General features: G+C 49.2%; 1 protein-coding gene and 1 long non-coding RNA gene across 2 annotated transcripts in view; both read left to right on the top strand.

Moving 5' to 3' along the window:
• The window catches only part of LOC135828565 (uncharacterized), a 27,225-nt gene extending 12,399 nt beyond the window's left edge, over positions 1 to 14,826 (top strand). The window contains exons 10-19 of the mRNA XM_065341001.1: positions 1 to 71; positions 928 to 1,229; positions 7,024 to 7,101; positions 7,467 to 7,607; positions 7,945 to 8,122; positions 8,492 to 9,054; positions 9,910 to 10,401; positions 11,049 to 11,141; positions 11,555 to 11,801; positions 13,302 to 14,826. The exon at positions 1 to 71 is cut by the window's left edge and continues 83 nt beyond it. Of these exons, the coding sequence (XP_065197073.1) occupies positions 1 to 71; positions 928 to 1,229; positions 7,024 to 7,101; positions 7,467 to 7,607; positions 7,945 to 8,122; positions 8,492 to 9,054; positions 9,910 to 10,401; positions 11,049 to 11,141; positions 11,555 to 11,801; positions 13,302 to 13,957 (2,821 nt within the window). The 3' untranslated portion in view covers positions 13,958 to 14,826. The remainder of the gene's footprint in view (positions 72 to 927; positions 1,230 to 7,023; positions 7,102 to 7,466; positions 7,608 to 7,944; positions 8,123 to 8,491; positions 9,055 to 9,909; positions 10,402 to 11,048; positions 11,142 to 11,554; positions 11,802 to 13,301) is intronic.
• On the top strand, positions 2,697 to 4,163 carry LOC135828571 (uncharacterized). The gene is made up of 2 exons (XR_010555710.1): positions 2,697 to 3,252; positions 3,464 to 4,163. It is a non-coding gene; the product is annotated as an uncharacterized LOC135828571 (long non-coding RNA).
• Positions 14,827 to 15,095: the final 269 nt, after the last annotated feature.

Raw genomic sequence — 15,095 nt, 5'->3', positions numbered from 1 at the left:
CATCCGCTCCGTAGCCGCCGTGATCAAGGAGCGCATTGACGTTCTCGGACGCGTCCTGAATAACGACAACGGTAGGCCGCATTGGATGAGGGGTCGTCCATAAATATCGAACTTTTTTCACAAAACGAAATAGTTTCGTTATGGAATGGGACGGGGTTGAGCAATTTCGTTTCAGAAAACATTAATGCATGTACATGGCCGTAGGAGCAGTGACACATTTGCAACTTTTGTTGCATTATGGATGTATGTCAAATTGTCAATATGTTTTACGTTCTGAGGAGGAGGGAGGGAGGGGTTGGGTCTAAACAAAAATAATTCTTTAAGTGAAAAAAGGTTGGATATTTACGGACGACCCCTATTCTCCAAAGGTTTATGTGCTTCAGAATAGGCACAGTGCCCGCTTGCTTTCCTCTTAATGTGGAGAAAACATATATCGGAGCCGTGATCAGCAAAAACAGACCTATACATGTAGGCCCAAATTTTCAAAATTGTTTTTTACTGGAAATTGTCTGATTGCCGATGGCTGAACTCCTTCAACATGCAGAAACAACAAACAACGCTGGCTGAACTCTGCACGCCGGAACATTCCGGTGTGCAATCTGTTCCAATGCCGCTATGCCGGCTTAAGCCATGCACTGCTCGGGAGCATCGAGCGGTATTCTGCATTGGTGCGATCATGAAACGTCGGGTGGGGCTGTCCCCCATGAAATATTTAGGAAACTTGGGCCCAAATAGCCCATATCGTATTGCTCCAGAAATCACAGGATGAAATTATTGGTGCGGCTTTGGCCGCGCCTGCCGCACCGGTTCTGACGCCACGGCTGCTTGGATTAGCCAACATAGGCAGCACACACTCTACTACGTTGTTGTTTGACGGCAAACGCTCTCAGCCGTGCTGTTGCTCAATGTCGTGTTTCGGTCTGCTAGGAACATCTTCGACGGCGTATCCTCACGAGATGCCCTTCAGTAACTACACCACGCTGCTCAGCACGGAGCAAGTGCACAAGGTCTTCCAGCGAGCGCTCGACATCGAGGAGATCGCGTTCCGCTTCCGCACGCGCCAGCTGGAGGACAGTCTGCTGCTGAACGCGGACAAGGTGATCGTGATGTTGCGCAAGCGTGATATCCACGTGGTGATGCGACCGCATATTGACGAGCCGCAGGGCGAGGTGATCCTGCCCGTCAAGACACGCAGCCGGATGACCGATGGCGAGTGGCATCAGTTCAGAGTAAGTCGTCTCCTCCTCGAAGAGATGAAGTTTAATTCCCGTAGCTATGCAGAAGACTTTACTTCAGTAACGTCTGGCGCTAGCCAGGGTCCACACAGCTTTAATTTGGTGTTTGTTTGTTTGTTTGTGTGTTTGTGTCACGCCTGGCATTATCCCGTATCTGTCCCGTACCGTACCGTACCATCAAACACAGCTGGCCACATACAGCTGGCCGCACTATTCAAATAGGGCTTTCAAACGCAAGATCATAACGTGAAGCAACTTGGAAGAATGGGTATGAATGCGAAGTGTATGGGGGCGATAGTGCGGGTTCGAATCCCAGGATATGCCTGAAAAAATAGGAGAATTGAAAAATTTATAACATCCCTATGCTTTTTTTGCCGTCATCAAGGCGGTGGACGGTGTCGTATTACCCTCGATCGTACCTGTCCCGTACCTATCCCGTACCGTACCGTACCATCAAAGACGGCTGGCCACAATGCATATTCAAATAGGGCTTTCAAATGCAAGATCATAACGTGAAGCAACTTGGAAGATTAGTATGTATGTGAAGTGTATCGGGGGATGCATGCAGGGCGCGCGATAGTGCGGGTTCGAATCCCAGGTTATGTCTTAAAAAAAGGAATTTTTTAAAGAATTTATAACATCCCTATGCTTTTTTGTCTAGGTCATCAAGGCAAAAAAGCATAGCGTAGGGCCCTGAGCTTCCAAGCTCTCTCGTTTGCACTGTCCAAGCCCTCAACCCTCCCTCCTCTGCCTTCTCTGTCACCGCCCCTCAATGTCTACTACTTTTCTTTTGTTGATTTGGCCGTGGTTGGCTATCACCCCTTTCTCCTTAAATATTGGCATTGCTTGCCACGAGGTTATGATGCAATAATAATAATAATAACTCGTATCCACATGTCCTTTTCCTTTCTACAATAATAATAATAATTATTATTATTTAAATAACCGACGAGGAGACAACAGTCGTAAAATAGCAATGAAAAATATCAATTGTGCACTCATAACCATGTATAAACAATTAAAATGAAACAATTCCGGAACGTTTCGTGTGACCATCATCGACCATCATCGCTTCTTTTCATATTACTCTAGCTATATAACTGGTTGTTTTAGTGATTCTTACTATGTGACGATGTTCCACTGATGATGGTCACACGAAAACGTTCTGGAATTGTTTCATTTTAATTGTTTATACATGGTTATGAGTGCACAATTGATATTTTTCATTGCTAATAATAATAATTATTATTATTGTGAAAAGAAGAAGGACAAAATGTTACGAGTTATGACTAACTGTCCACCAACGTAACCAGATCTTATACAGTCAGCGAGTGCGACAAAATGGCACGAAATTGACAAGGAGTACTGAGACATTCGGCGACCTGACACCTAGCTCCAACACTTCTCCATTTTGTCCTTCTTCTTTTCACAATAATTATTTAAAGGGGAACTACACCCAAAAATCAAAACTTCATGGTCCGTAGAGTTTTGGACGCTGAGTCGAATGGTGAAGGTCCCACTTCGATCCGACCAAGCGTTCTTGAGATATATCAGTTTGCAATTGTCCTTTTCGGGTCCGTGCCGTGACGTCACAAACCCGTGACGTCATTGAGACTTGGTGATCCTTTGGCCAGATCCAGAAACACTGGGATTTCGCATCTTCTTTCTGTTTGTCCATGGAAGAAGAGGGTATTTGTGTCATCATGGCTTCTGGCTGTGTTGTTGGCTACTATAATCTTACTGGTAACCCCCCTGTGATGAACCTGCACCAATTTCTGAAGGATTGTGCTTGGCACAGGCCGAGCAGTGCACCATAGCAGCTATCAAGCGACATAATTATTTGCTTGACAATTTAGGGACTACAATGTAAATCCTTCGCGTGTGTTCCAGCCATTTGGCAGAGGAGGATTTTCAGGAGGAATATTATGGCACTCATCCGATGCGGACGCTGGTGGATGAAACTGTGGTGCGTCCTTTTTCGTACGCCACACTGTGAAGTGTCAGTCGAAAAGCGGAGGTGAGTGCAATATTTCAAAAACACTAGCTACTGTATGTAGTTCTTTCTTTTCCAAAGCATTTGTAGAATTGTTTTGGACTACATCACTACGAAATGTGAAGCTTTCCGAAACCGGCCTGATGAGGTGGACGGCAGTAGATCTCCTGTTTCCCTAGGCTATGCTGCGTGCGATCGATGAACCTGTCTGCGATTGCTGTTCTTGATTTTACAGGAAGAAGATCAAGAGCGGCTGTACCATCGGTCGCAGTGACTCACTGTTGAGCTACGACCACTGCCACCGCCCCAAGGTTATCATGGTTATAGGAAGGACTGTTTGCAGCGCCAGCGCCTCTAGCTGGCATGTTTTTTTCCTGTATAAACACACAGTATGTACTGCTGATAAGCTACATCACGCAATGACCCGCAGTTCAAGGAGAGAAGATAGTCCACATACCGGCAACGGTGTACACCTATTCGGGAACTCGTTGGGTTTTCTCAGTATGGATGCAGATGAGAGCCAGACATTATTATTATTGTGTGTATGCGTGCAAGCGCGTGAGTGTGTGTGTGCGCGCGCACGCGCGTGAGTGTGAGCGTGAGTGTGTGCGTGTGCGCGCCCGTGAGTGTGTTTGCGCGCACGCGCGTGAGAGACATACATTATTATTATTGTGTGTGTGGGTGCACGCGCGTGTGTGTGCGCGCGCACGCGCGTGACACTGAGTGTGTGTGCGCGCGCATGCGCGTGAGTGTGTGTGTGTGTGCGCGCACTTGCGTGAGTGTGTGTGCGCGCACATGCGTGTGCTTTTGTGTAATGTAATATAACATTCCAAATATATTCACGTCATCTATTCTGTGTTCTCCTTTATGTCATTCTCTCCCCATTTGCGGGAGGGACATGGAATGACAAGTAGTAGATGCATTGCCGTTAGTGATCCTGAGGGATGTGTGGGTATGCAACCAAGTGCATGAGTGCGCGCATGTGTGCGTGCACGAGCATGTGCACAGGCACTTGTATGCTTATGCACTCGTGTGCGCACGCGCTTGTGAAATTGCGTGTCTGCGTGCGTGAGCATGTGTGACTACTATACTATGTGCCCACCAAGGTGAGCACATGTGCGTGCGCGTGTGTGGGGCGCAGGCGGATATGTGCACACATTTTAGAATGATAATCAAGGACAGAGCTGTTCCGGTAATGCAGTCATGAGACACCACAGTAGGGCAAAACGCACTCAATATGCTACTGTGCTGCTGCTGCTGCTGCTGCTAGAGTGCACAGCGTAATTGTTGGTACACAGATACGTGAAATACAAGAGAACGTCTCAGCATTCTGTAAAGACTAAGTGATAATGCAAAAGGTGAGAATGTATTTCGCCACAATACGAATTGAGTGCAGTCCACTTGTGTGAGATAAAGCACAAGTGAACCGATACACATTGCACGACTTGCACGGAGATAATGCTAGCCATGTTACGCAGCAAACTCCATGTACAGGAGTACGAGTGAGGAGACTATTGATCTGAGTACTGTGCGAATACAAAATTTCACACAATTTACGATATGAAGAGAACGATTCGATTTGTGAGCATTACGTAGGACTATACTGTGAAAACACTTACGGATTGTCAGGGTTGTCTGAGCTGCTTTGGCTGCCGCTTCATTTCGAAATAGCCCAGCCAACCAGTTGCCAGATGTTGCTGATGGAGAGCGACTTCTCCAATTGCAGTAATTTCTGCTTCATCCACATTTACAGCACGATTGGAAGCCACCGCTTGCGCTGCCATATCCTTTCCTGAAAATTTCGGCTCATGCCCGAAGCCAAACATTTTCAGCTCAGGCTCTGAGCTTTCAAGCTCGTCTGATACGTCGGAATCGCTCATGGTGAGGACGTCTTTGTCAGAACTATTCCTTTCACATACGAAAATACCTGTACTTCTGAGCTTGGCCCAGGCAAGCAAGTCTCAATGACGTAGAAGGGTGTGTTGGGGGTGTGTCGCGGCCGCATGACGTCATGGCGCGTCCCCCGAAAGTACAATTTAAACCGAAGATATCTCAGGAACGCTTGGTCGGATCGAAGTGGGACCTTCACCATTCGACTCAGCGTCCAAAACTCTACGGACCATGAAGTTTTGATTTTTGGGTGTAGTTCCCCTTTAATTGGCTCACCATCCGAATAATAATAATAATAATAAAGGGTTTGCTCCCCACACCGGAGCTCGCGCTATTCCGCCGACTTTACTTGACACTTGACTGACTCACGGTGTGGGGAGCAAACCCTTTCTTACAAATCATCGCCGAAGTCGCAACCACTACTTAATAATAATAATAATAATAATTTTTAGGAAATTAGAGGCCACGTGCCATGTACTGCTCTTTTCTCTCCGAAACTCAACACTTGCAAGCCAGATATGAAAGAAAGAAAAAATCATCAGTCACACCACCGGGACTCGAACCAGGGACCTTGCTATTCGCGAGCAATGCTCTAACCAACTGAGCTACAGTATGACTCTTATCCACAGTGATGGTAAATCTATCCTCCTTCGATCAATCCACATCTGGCTAGCATCATACTGGCAACTCACACCAATCAAGAGGGCCCTCGGCCATTCGCTTGATAACATGGGGAGCATCAAACTATGTCCACTGCGAGCAAATACAAATTGCAATTTCAAATTTGGACTTCAAGGAGAATTTCATAGTTTTTAGGAAATTAGAGGCCACATGCCACGTACTGCTCTTTTCTCTCCGAAACTCAACACTTGCAAGCCAGATATGAAAGAAAGAAAAAATCATCAGTCACACCACGGGGCTCGAACCAGGGACCTTGCTATTCGCGAGCAATCACTGTGGATAAGAGTCATACTGTAGCTCAGTTGGTTAGAGCATTGCTCGCAAATAGCAAGGTCCCTGGTTCGAGTCCCGGTGGTGTGACTGATGATTTTTTCTTTCTTTCATATCTGGCTTGCAAGTGTTGAGTTTCGGAGAGAAAAGAGCAGTACGTGGCATGTGGCCTCTAATTTCCTAAAAACTATGAAATTCTCCTTGAAGTCCAAATTTGAAATTGCAATAATAATAATAATAATAATTTCAAATTTGGACTTCACGGAGAATTTTCAAAGTGTTAGGAAATTTGAGGCCACATGCCACGTACTGCTCTTTTCTCTCCGAAACTCAACACTTGCAAGCCAGATATGAAAGAAAGAAAAAAATCATCAGTCACACCACCGGGACTCGAACCAGGGACCTTGCTATTCGCGATATTGATTGATCGAAGAAGGATAGATTTACCATCACTGTGGATAAGAGTCATACTGTAGCTCAGTTGGTTAGAGCATTGCTCGCGAATAGCAAGGTCCCTGGTTCGAGTCCCGGTGGTGTGACTGATGATTTTTTCTTTCTTTCATATCTGGCTTGCAAGTGTTGAGTGTCGGAGAGAAAAGAGCAGTACGTGGCATGTGGCCTCAAATTTCCTAATAATAATAATAATAATAATGGGAACTCCCCTCCACCATCCCTGCCCATTTCATTGTCCAATGGGAACTACCCCTCCCCCATCCCCCTCCACCATTCCTACCCTTTTCATTGCATTTGTCGACCCCCCCCCCCCCCCCCCCAATTATGGCCCCTTTTCATCCTATTGTTAATGGGAACTGCTCCCCCCCATTTCAGCCCCCCTTCAATATCCACCCTGTTGTCTGGTACACTATAGCGTGTGTGTGGGTGTGTATGTGCGTGTGCATTTGTATGTTTGTGTGTGTATGTTTGTGTGAATGTGTGATATGTTGCCCTCTGCAGATCCAAGTCGGTCAGGGTCACGGAGAGCCACATTATGTGGTCACCGTGACGATAGATGATTGGGTTGCCACGACGGAGGTGAGGTCCAATATCATTTTATGTTCTGCAAGAATCTTCTGTGCTCCTGTCATTTGATCTCAGGAAATGAGGTCTATTGTGAGAGGTTATTATATTATGTGTTATGTGTTGTGTGTGTGTGTGTGTGTGTGTGTGTGTGTGTGTGTGTGTGTGTATGTATGTGTGTGCGTGGGCAGATGACGGAGGACGCTTTGGAAAATGGGGAGGTCAACATGTGTTCGGTGCATTGTGGCTCTCATTTGTGTTTTCTGAGTTTTGACACTCTAATTTGCATCGGCGTTTTGCTCGTGCGTGCTTGTACGCATCTCTGCGTGCATGCGTGTGTGTATGTGTGTGTTTTCCATGTGTGTGTGTATGTGTGTTAGGTTCCGTTCAACAGCATTTCCAACGTACGTACCTTCGAAGTGCATCTGGGTGGCACCAACGCTGATAACCTGAAGCACTTGCCAGTGAGTTCTGGCTTCAAGGGGTGCGTGGAGGACTTCTGGATCAATCGCGATTACAAGGTGAGTTTGTGAGGTGGTGTTTGCAGACAAGTACTTCATCCGGTTCTTTCAAATTGTCCTCCTCCTGATCATATCTGTGTGCCCGGCCCATCACTATGGCGATGATTCAAACCCGAGGCAACCTTCAACCACATGGGAAACAATACCAGTTTGCCAGTCTACCAGTCCATGCTGAAAATCAGTCTAACTGAGTCTCAAGCGAACCGTGAATTTTTTGTCAACACCCATTGTTGTTGCTGGTGTTCTGTGTGTGTGTGTGTGTGTGTGTGTGTGTGTGTGTGTGTGTGTGTGTGTGTGTGCGTGTGTGCGTGCGTGTGCGTGCGTGTGTCTTGATCAGGATCTGTACGCACTTGAAACTCTCGGCTCGACGTCGAGCAATGACGTCAAGGACTACTGCCCAAGCTGCAAGCCCATCAGTCCGTGTCGTCGTGGACAGTGCGTGGAGCATGTCGACAACCTGACGTACTCCTGTGACTGCTCCGGCACAGGCTACACTGGTCCCCTCTGTCTGCAAGGTTTGTTTGTTTGTTTGTTTGTTTGTTGTTTGTTGTACTCCTGTGACTGATCTGGCACTGGTTACATCGGTTTCCTGCGTCTGGAAGGTACCTGTAAAAGCCGTATACACAGTAAAACATGGTGTAAGCGACCTGTGGGTTTAGCGACCACCTGATCTTAGCGACCGTTTTTCCATGCACCGACAGTTCTACACAGACACTGTGGGACCTGATTCTAAAGACCACCTGGCTTTGTGTGCGTGTGTGTGTGTGTGTGTGTGCGCGCGTGCTCGCGTGCGTGCGAATTCATGCATGTGTGTGAATGCATGTGTGTGTCTGCATGTATGCATGCATGCGCGTGCGTGCATACACGTGTGTATTCATGTACAGAGGAGTCCACGGCCACGCTCTTCAACAACGCCACCTCGTACATAGCCAAGAGTCAGCTGACCGGCGAGCAGGCCAGCTCCAAGCAGCTGCGCTTCTACTTCCGCGTGTGGGAGGCCAAGGAGGAGGTGCGTGTGTTCACGCAGAGCGGCGGCGCTAATGGCGGCAGCCCGCTTCTCGTGCTGTCCGTGGACGACACAGACATTGTGGTGCGTGCACTATCACTAGGTGCCGTCGCAACACACCGCGTCGCGTTTCCGGACGTGAAGCGAGTGTTCGAGTACATCCACGTGCTGATGACATACACGCCCTCATCGCTGCCTCAGAGCACCGGTGAACAGCAGACCTCGCCGTCCGGCGGTACCGTCAACATCACCATCGGTTACGGCGCCGCGCGCAAGTCGGTCGTCGTGACGATGGACAGCTTCGCGACGGACGCGGTCACGTTTGGAACGCGCACCGAGTACGCCGCCGATCCTCCCAGCAAGGGCTTCCAGGGTCATCTGCGAGGGGTGCGCTACAACGGGCGCAACGTCTTCCCGCAGCACATCCGCGGCAATGCCCAGGTTTGTTGTGTTTCTGTTTGTTTAGCTTCATTTCACTTCACCATAGGCACAGGATAAATATGCCTTCTCACTGGGCGTATTGCCACAGTTCTCGAAAGATGATGAATATACAGGTGTGGTATGGTATCCTTTAATTTTACTTCACCAAGCGAACTGGCAGTGATGCACTCTCACCCGCCAACGACTGGCTCTCACAGAATGATGAAAAAATTAGGATTAATGATTATGACGATAGCTTTTAAACACTAGGTATGAGGTACATGACTATAGAGAAGAACAATGGGGTTTATGCATAATACCAAGAGTACATAACCCCCCAGAGTGTGCAACGCCTGATCCAGCTCTGCATAGGGTCTTGGTCGAGCGGAATCGGATCTTTGCGTCATAATACCGTACACATCTGAGGGGAACCCGGGGAGTCGCGGGTGCTCTTGGATCAAAAACAATGGTACCCTGCCTCGAGACCGGCCTTGCGCTGGTCATCAGAAGATCCGATTCCGCTCGACCAAGACCCTATGCAGAGCTGGATCGGCGTTGCACACTCTGGGGGTTATGTACTCTTGATAATACTCCCGCCATTTGATCTTGAGGGGCAAGTCCACTAAAACTGTACACGCTCTGATACAAACCAGTCCTCATCAAAGGTCATAAAGTGTGTACGGTCATACCCACCAATGTACTACAGCTTGGCTTTACCTGCCAAATATGGGACAAGTTGCCCCTCAGGAAGGTGGCGGCCATGTTTTATGCATTAGCCCTTTTGAAAAATTAATTTTCATACGCAAACATGTACATGACTAAAAGTGGGTGGGTTACGTGACTTAAGAAGTGGTTGTGTGCATCTAATTGCTCCAGGTGTCGCTGGTCAACGGCGAGCTACAGGAGCTGGCATTTGACAACTACGCCGTCAGCTTCAAGTCGCCCGGCGTGCACAAGGAAATGGGCTTCGGCATTCCCGTCGCCGACTACACGTTCAAGGTACGCAAGGCGTCCGGTAACGCCGTCCTGGTCGACATCAACGGCGGCGACTTTGGATCCGTCACGCTGGTTCATCAGGATGGTAACTATGTGCTGATAATACGCGAGTACGCGTCCTCGTCGATCAACCAGACTATCTCTGTTGTGCCCACGGTTGCCGTGCCAACCGTTTCCGCGGTGATCAATCGCGAGGTGCGGCGCAGACGCCAGGCGCTGGCGGCGGCTGCCGACAGTGGTGATGGTGGAGTGCTGCGTAATCCGTGGACGCGCGTGCGTGTGTCTATCAACGGGACGCTAGCGCTGGCCGGGTTGTACATTGACGATCGCCTGGTGGCCAGCTTGCAACTACCCACCGGAATAGACCTGACGGTGAGGCAGTCTCGATTTATTTTAATTTTCAAATTTATTTCTACCCAATGCTGTAGGCAGCAAGCTGTTTCGGCCCTGTAGGCCTCATCAGTACACCCATGAGTTCGTAAACGTTCCAACAACAAAAAAGTGACGTGTTCAGCAAAGGGACCGTATTCTGAACGTTTGAGCTGAGGTACATGTACCCTGCGGTGCACATGCCTACGGAAAGATGAGGAGAAACAAACGGAGACAAAACGAAGACAAAAACACAAAAGTACAACAACGTGTGCGTAGGGTCGAATCCTTAGCTTTGTCAAAAATCGCCCCTGATTTTCTCGGTAGTTTCTAAAATAATAATAATTCCAGGGAGGGTGAAGCTTGGCCAAAAAAAGTTAACTGCTTAATAACGACTGTGTTGATTCCTCTGGATTTTTTAGAACTTATTATTATTCCCATACCCAAGCAAGCCATTCTGCGTGTTTTGATTACTGCTGCTGCTGCTGCTGGTGTTGCTGCTAATGTTGCTACTGCTGCTGCTGCTGGTGTTGCTGGTGTTACTGCTGCTGCTGCTGCTGCTGGTGTTGCTGCTGCTGCTGCTGGTGGTGCTGGTGTTGATGGTGCTGCTGCTGCTGTTGGTGGTGTTGGCTCTTTGCTCATATTTGCAGGAACTGCTGACAATGACCGTCGGTGGTGCTAGTCCGGAGCGACTGCGTGAGATCGACCTGGTCGACGTGGGCATGCAGGGCTGTGTCGAGGAGGTAAGAGTACCACCAACACCACCACCAACATCATCATCGTTATCCAGAGCGGGGAACGTACAAAGAATGCAGAGTGAAGTATTACTTGCAACTAGAGTTTCACACTGTGCCAATTGTCAGGCAAAATAGTTTTATGGTTGTGCATTCCTGATCCCAGCGTACACGCGCGCGCTTTACTCATACACACCTACATTCCATATTTGGCAATGCGCAATATGTGAGCAGCTCGCCCACAGTCCCATCCATGGAATACTCATATTACAACTCCCATCCGAGTCTGTTGTGTCTCTGCACACTTCAGCTGTGGGTGAATGCTCGCCCACGGGCCCGTTCATGGAGTACTCATTTTACACCTCACTTTTGCGTCTCTTCCTCATTGCTGTTGTTTGTTTTCTCTGCACACCGCACTACAGCTGTGGGTGAACAACGACTACGTGGACCTGCCCGGCGCAACCACCCGCGGTGCAAGCCTCACTTCCCCGGGCGCTGCAGGGCCGGACGGTGGCAACGACACGTGCACGGCGTGTCAGCCGGAGTCGCTCTGTCAGAACGGCGGCGTCTGTCTGGCCAAGCTGTCCTCCACCGCCGCCGGTGGCGCCGGCGATGAGTTTGAGTGTCTGTGTAACTTGACCGGCTTCGGCGGGCCACTCTGCGAGATTGGTGAGCAGTGGCGCTGGTGTGTTGTTGTTCCATGCCCTGCTGTGCATACGTAGAGATACTGAATTAACCCCTGCTCCTGTAGAACTGTTATTTTTAGCGCCGATGATATTTTAGCGATTTAAAGGGGAAGTTAAGGCAAAAATTAAAATTTCACCAGTTGTAGTCTTCGGGGTGCTGAGTCGAATGGTCTTGGTCCGAGGAAGCTGAGGCGCTCCCTTCCTACTTGAATCCCAATCGAACTCGCGCACTTCCACCGAAACTGGGTGACTGCGCCCTACTAGATGGGGATTTGTATGCAAAATGTCACTAAAAGCGCCATTTCGTTCTTATAAAAGCACGGATGACCGCGATCGGCCCATATGTTGTAGTCTTTTGGACGCTGAGTCGATTGGTTTTGGTCCGAAAAGGCTGCGATGCAGCGTTCCTCCTTTATTCCCAATCGAACATGGTTGAACAAGTGGTCACGTGCTCCTGGGTGCCCAAATCACCTGGTCACCACGCCAGCAGGTGACAACTTTCACACCAAGGTTCAACTCGAGTGACAGGACTGCACCCGAAAAAGGTCAAACAGGCTAGTAAGTTGTACCCTGCAGGCACGGTGACCAGGTGACTGGCGTACGCAGGAGCACGTGACCGCTTGTTCAAGCATGTTCGATTGGGAATAAAGGCGGAACGCTGCATCGCAGCCTTTTCGGACCAAAACCAGTCGACTCAGCGTCCAAAAGACTACAACATATGGGCCAATCGCGGTCATCCGTGCTTTTATAAGAACGAAATGGCGCTTTTAGTGACATTTTGCATACAAATCCCCATCTCGTAGGGCGCAGTCACCCAGTTTCGGTGGAAGTGCGCGAGTTCGATTGGGATTCAAGTAGGAAGGGAGCGTCTCAGCTTCCTCGGACCACGACCATTCGACTCAGCACCCCGAAGACCTACAACTGGTGAAATTTTAATTTTTGCCTTAACTTCCCCTTTAAGCGAAATGAGCGGTTTCGCTAAAGTTTGCGGGAGGGGGGGGGGGGCTGTCCTTCAAGTCAATGCAGGTGGCATCGTGTTAAACTGGTTGCTGTGCACAAGGTTTGCTGTCCATATACTGTTCAGTGGCGATCGCTGCAGTCCGATCATGCGAGTCAATGCCACGCGGGGGCACTGTTCAGCACCAGACCTCTGTGCGCCGCCCCGGGCCTGTGCACTGGTGCAGGGCGCACACTGGTCTCGTCTGCTCGCATCTTATTGAGCGAGCAGCAGTGTCTTCCAGCTGGCGGTCGACAGGCCCACTCTCTTGCTCTGTTCCTACACATGGTTAAACCTCACCTAGGGTTCCCTATAAAAAAGGCAGTAGCCTGTTGGGGGACTCCCCTAGTCAAATGAAGAAAACCTACTATTAACTACTATGGTATAGGTTGGGAGCAGCATAACCGACGGATGCTTGGGGTCAAATCATTGCTGCCCGTTTCATAAACTATCTATCCTTGTCTCTTTTTTGATTGTTTTCCACAGCACCAACATCGCCGCCAACAACTACCCCCACAACGACACCGACCACTACGCCGACCACGACGCCAACAACAACCCCGACGACCACACCAACCACCACTCCCACTACCACCCCGACGACCACACCAACTACAACCCCGACGACCACACCAACTACAACCCCGACGACCACACCAACTACAACCCCGACGACCACACCAACTACAACTCCGACGACCACACCAACCACCACCCCGACAACAACTCCCACCACCACTCCAACAACCACACCCACTACCACACCCACCACCACACCAACCACCACACCCACTACTACTCCGACGACCACACCAACCACCACCCCGACAACAACTCCCACCACCACTCCAACAACCACACCCACTACCACACCAACCGCTGCCACACCAACACGTGCACAGCAGCCAATCACGAGCACGGCAGGGCCTGCGGTGCACGTGTCGACCCGATCGCCCAGCTCTCGCCGGCCAACAGCCGGTGGTCCGGGCGGAGACGACGACGACACTGGTGATCTGTCACTGCTGTGGCTGCTGCTTCTACTCATCCCCTGTTGTATCCTGCTAGCAGCCATTATCATCTGGGCAATTTACAAGTACCACTACCGCTTCACCGGGAAGTATGTCATCGGTCAAGCATTATAGGTGAACCGACCGTCGAAGCAAGCAGGATTATTCCAAAGTGTCTGCTGGAACCCCGGCACAATGCTCATGTGTGACATGTGCTATGTGGCGCCTATCTGCCGTTGGGAATGAAACCGACGTCTGTGGTATTTCTGACTGTACGTGCTGGGGATAGAGCGACTTGAGACCAAACCGATTTAAAACGTGCGTGATTTCTTATTTTCTTGTTGTCCGTCGTGATGCGCAAGAAGCGGCAGTATATGTACATGGAGACCATTATTAAATTTTGTTTAGGCGTTCATTGCTCACTGCTGCAAAGCCGTGCTGAGTGGATTGGGCCCGTTCTTTCAGTGGCTCATGTCGTGCCGTGCCCACGGTGGCAGGCCTACCTCGTGCCTGTTCCTCTGATGGTTCCGGTCGGCAGAATCCGCTGTATGCTCCTGTCCTGGCGCTCGATTGGGGCAAATGTGTAGATCTGAGCGTGCTCATGGAACGCACAGACATGCCAGATCCTGTACTCCTGGCTATACAGTTGTCGGTGTCATCTTCCTTACATACTTTAATTTCCTTTATAGCGGGCTGGTTTCCCTCTAAACAATCATGTGTGCAGTGTGAACTTTACTTTTTTCGAACTTTCTATCCTATTAGCCTCGTACTATGGAGTAGGCCGAAACATTGCCGTTTCGTTTGCTGCCGAAGAATATAGAACATGTCAGAAACACACCGATCCACGGTGTTTATACTCTTGATGGTATATTTCGGGTCCTTCGCTTTTTTAAAGACCTTCATTCCTTTTAGGCTCTTACTGTGACTCTATTTTGGTCGACCCATGGCAAACTGATGCAGAAATGTTTTTAAATAATTTTTCACCATGTACCGAGAGAGAGAGAGAAATGCCAGGACCTATGGGTGCGTCGTGCATTGGGTGTATTGCACCCTCTTTGCTTCGCCTCCACATCGTCATCGACTATTATTTCCGTGTCCATTCCACCCATACTACTTTTGTAGATAGTATTTCGACGGTGCTGAGGGTCGTGCGGAAGTCATGAGCGGGAAGAAAAGGCTGCACTCTGTCTATGGTCTCCTGCCACTCACACCATCACTACACTAACAATCCCTACGGTGCCATGCGTACATTCAAACCAGGGAGTCGTAAAAT

Source organism: Sycon ciliatum, chromosome 12, assembly GCF_964019385.1.
Source record: "Sycon ciliatum chromosome 12, ocSycCili1.1, whole genome shotgun sequence".
Taxonomy (NCBI): domain Eukaryota; kingdom Metazoa; phylum Porifera; class Calcarea; order Leucosolenida; family Sycettidae; genus Sycon; species Sycon ciliatum.
Note: the sequence above shows the minus strand (reverse complement) of the source record. Positions and strands in the feature narration are given on the sequence as shown.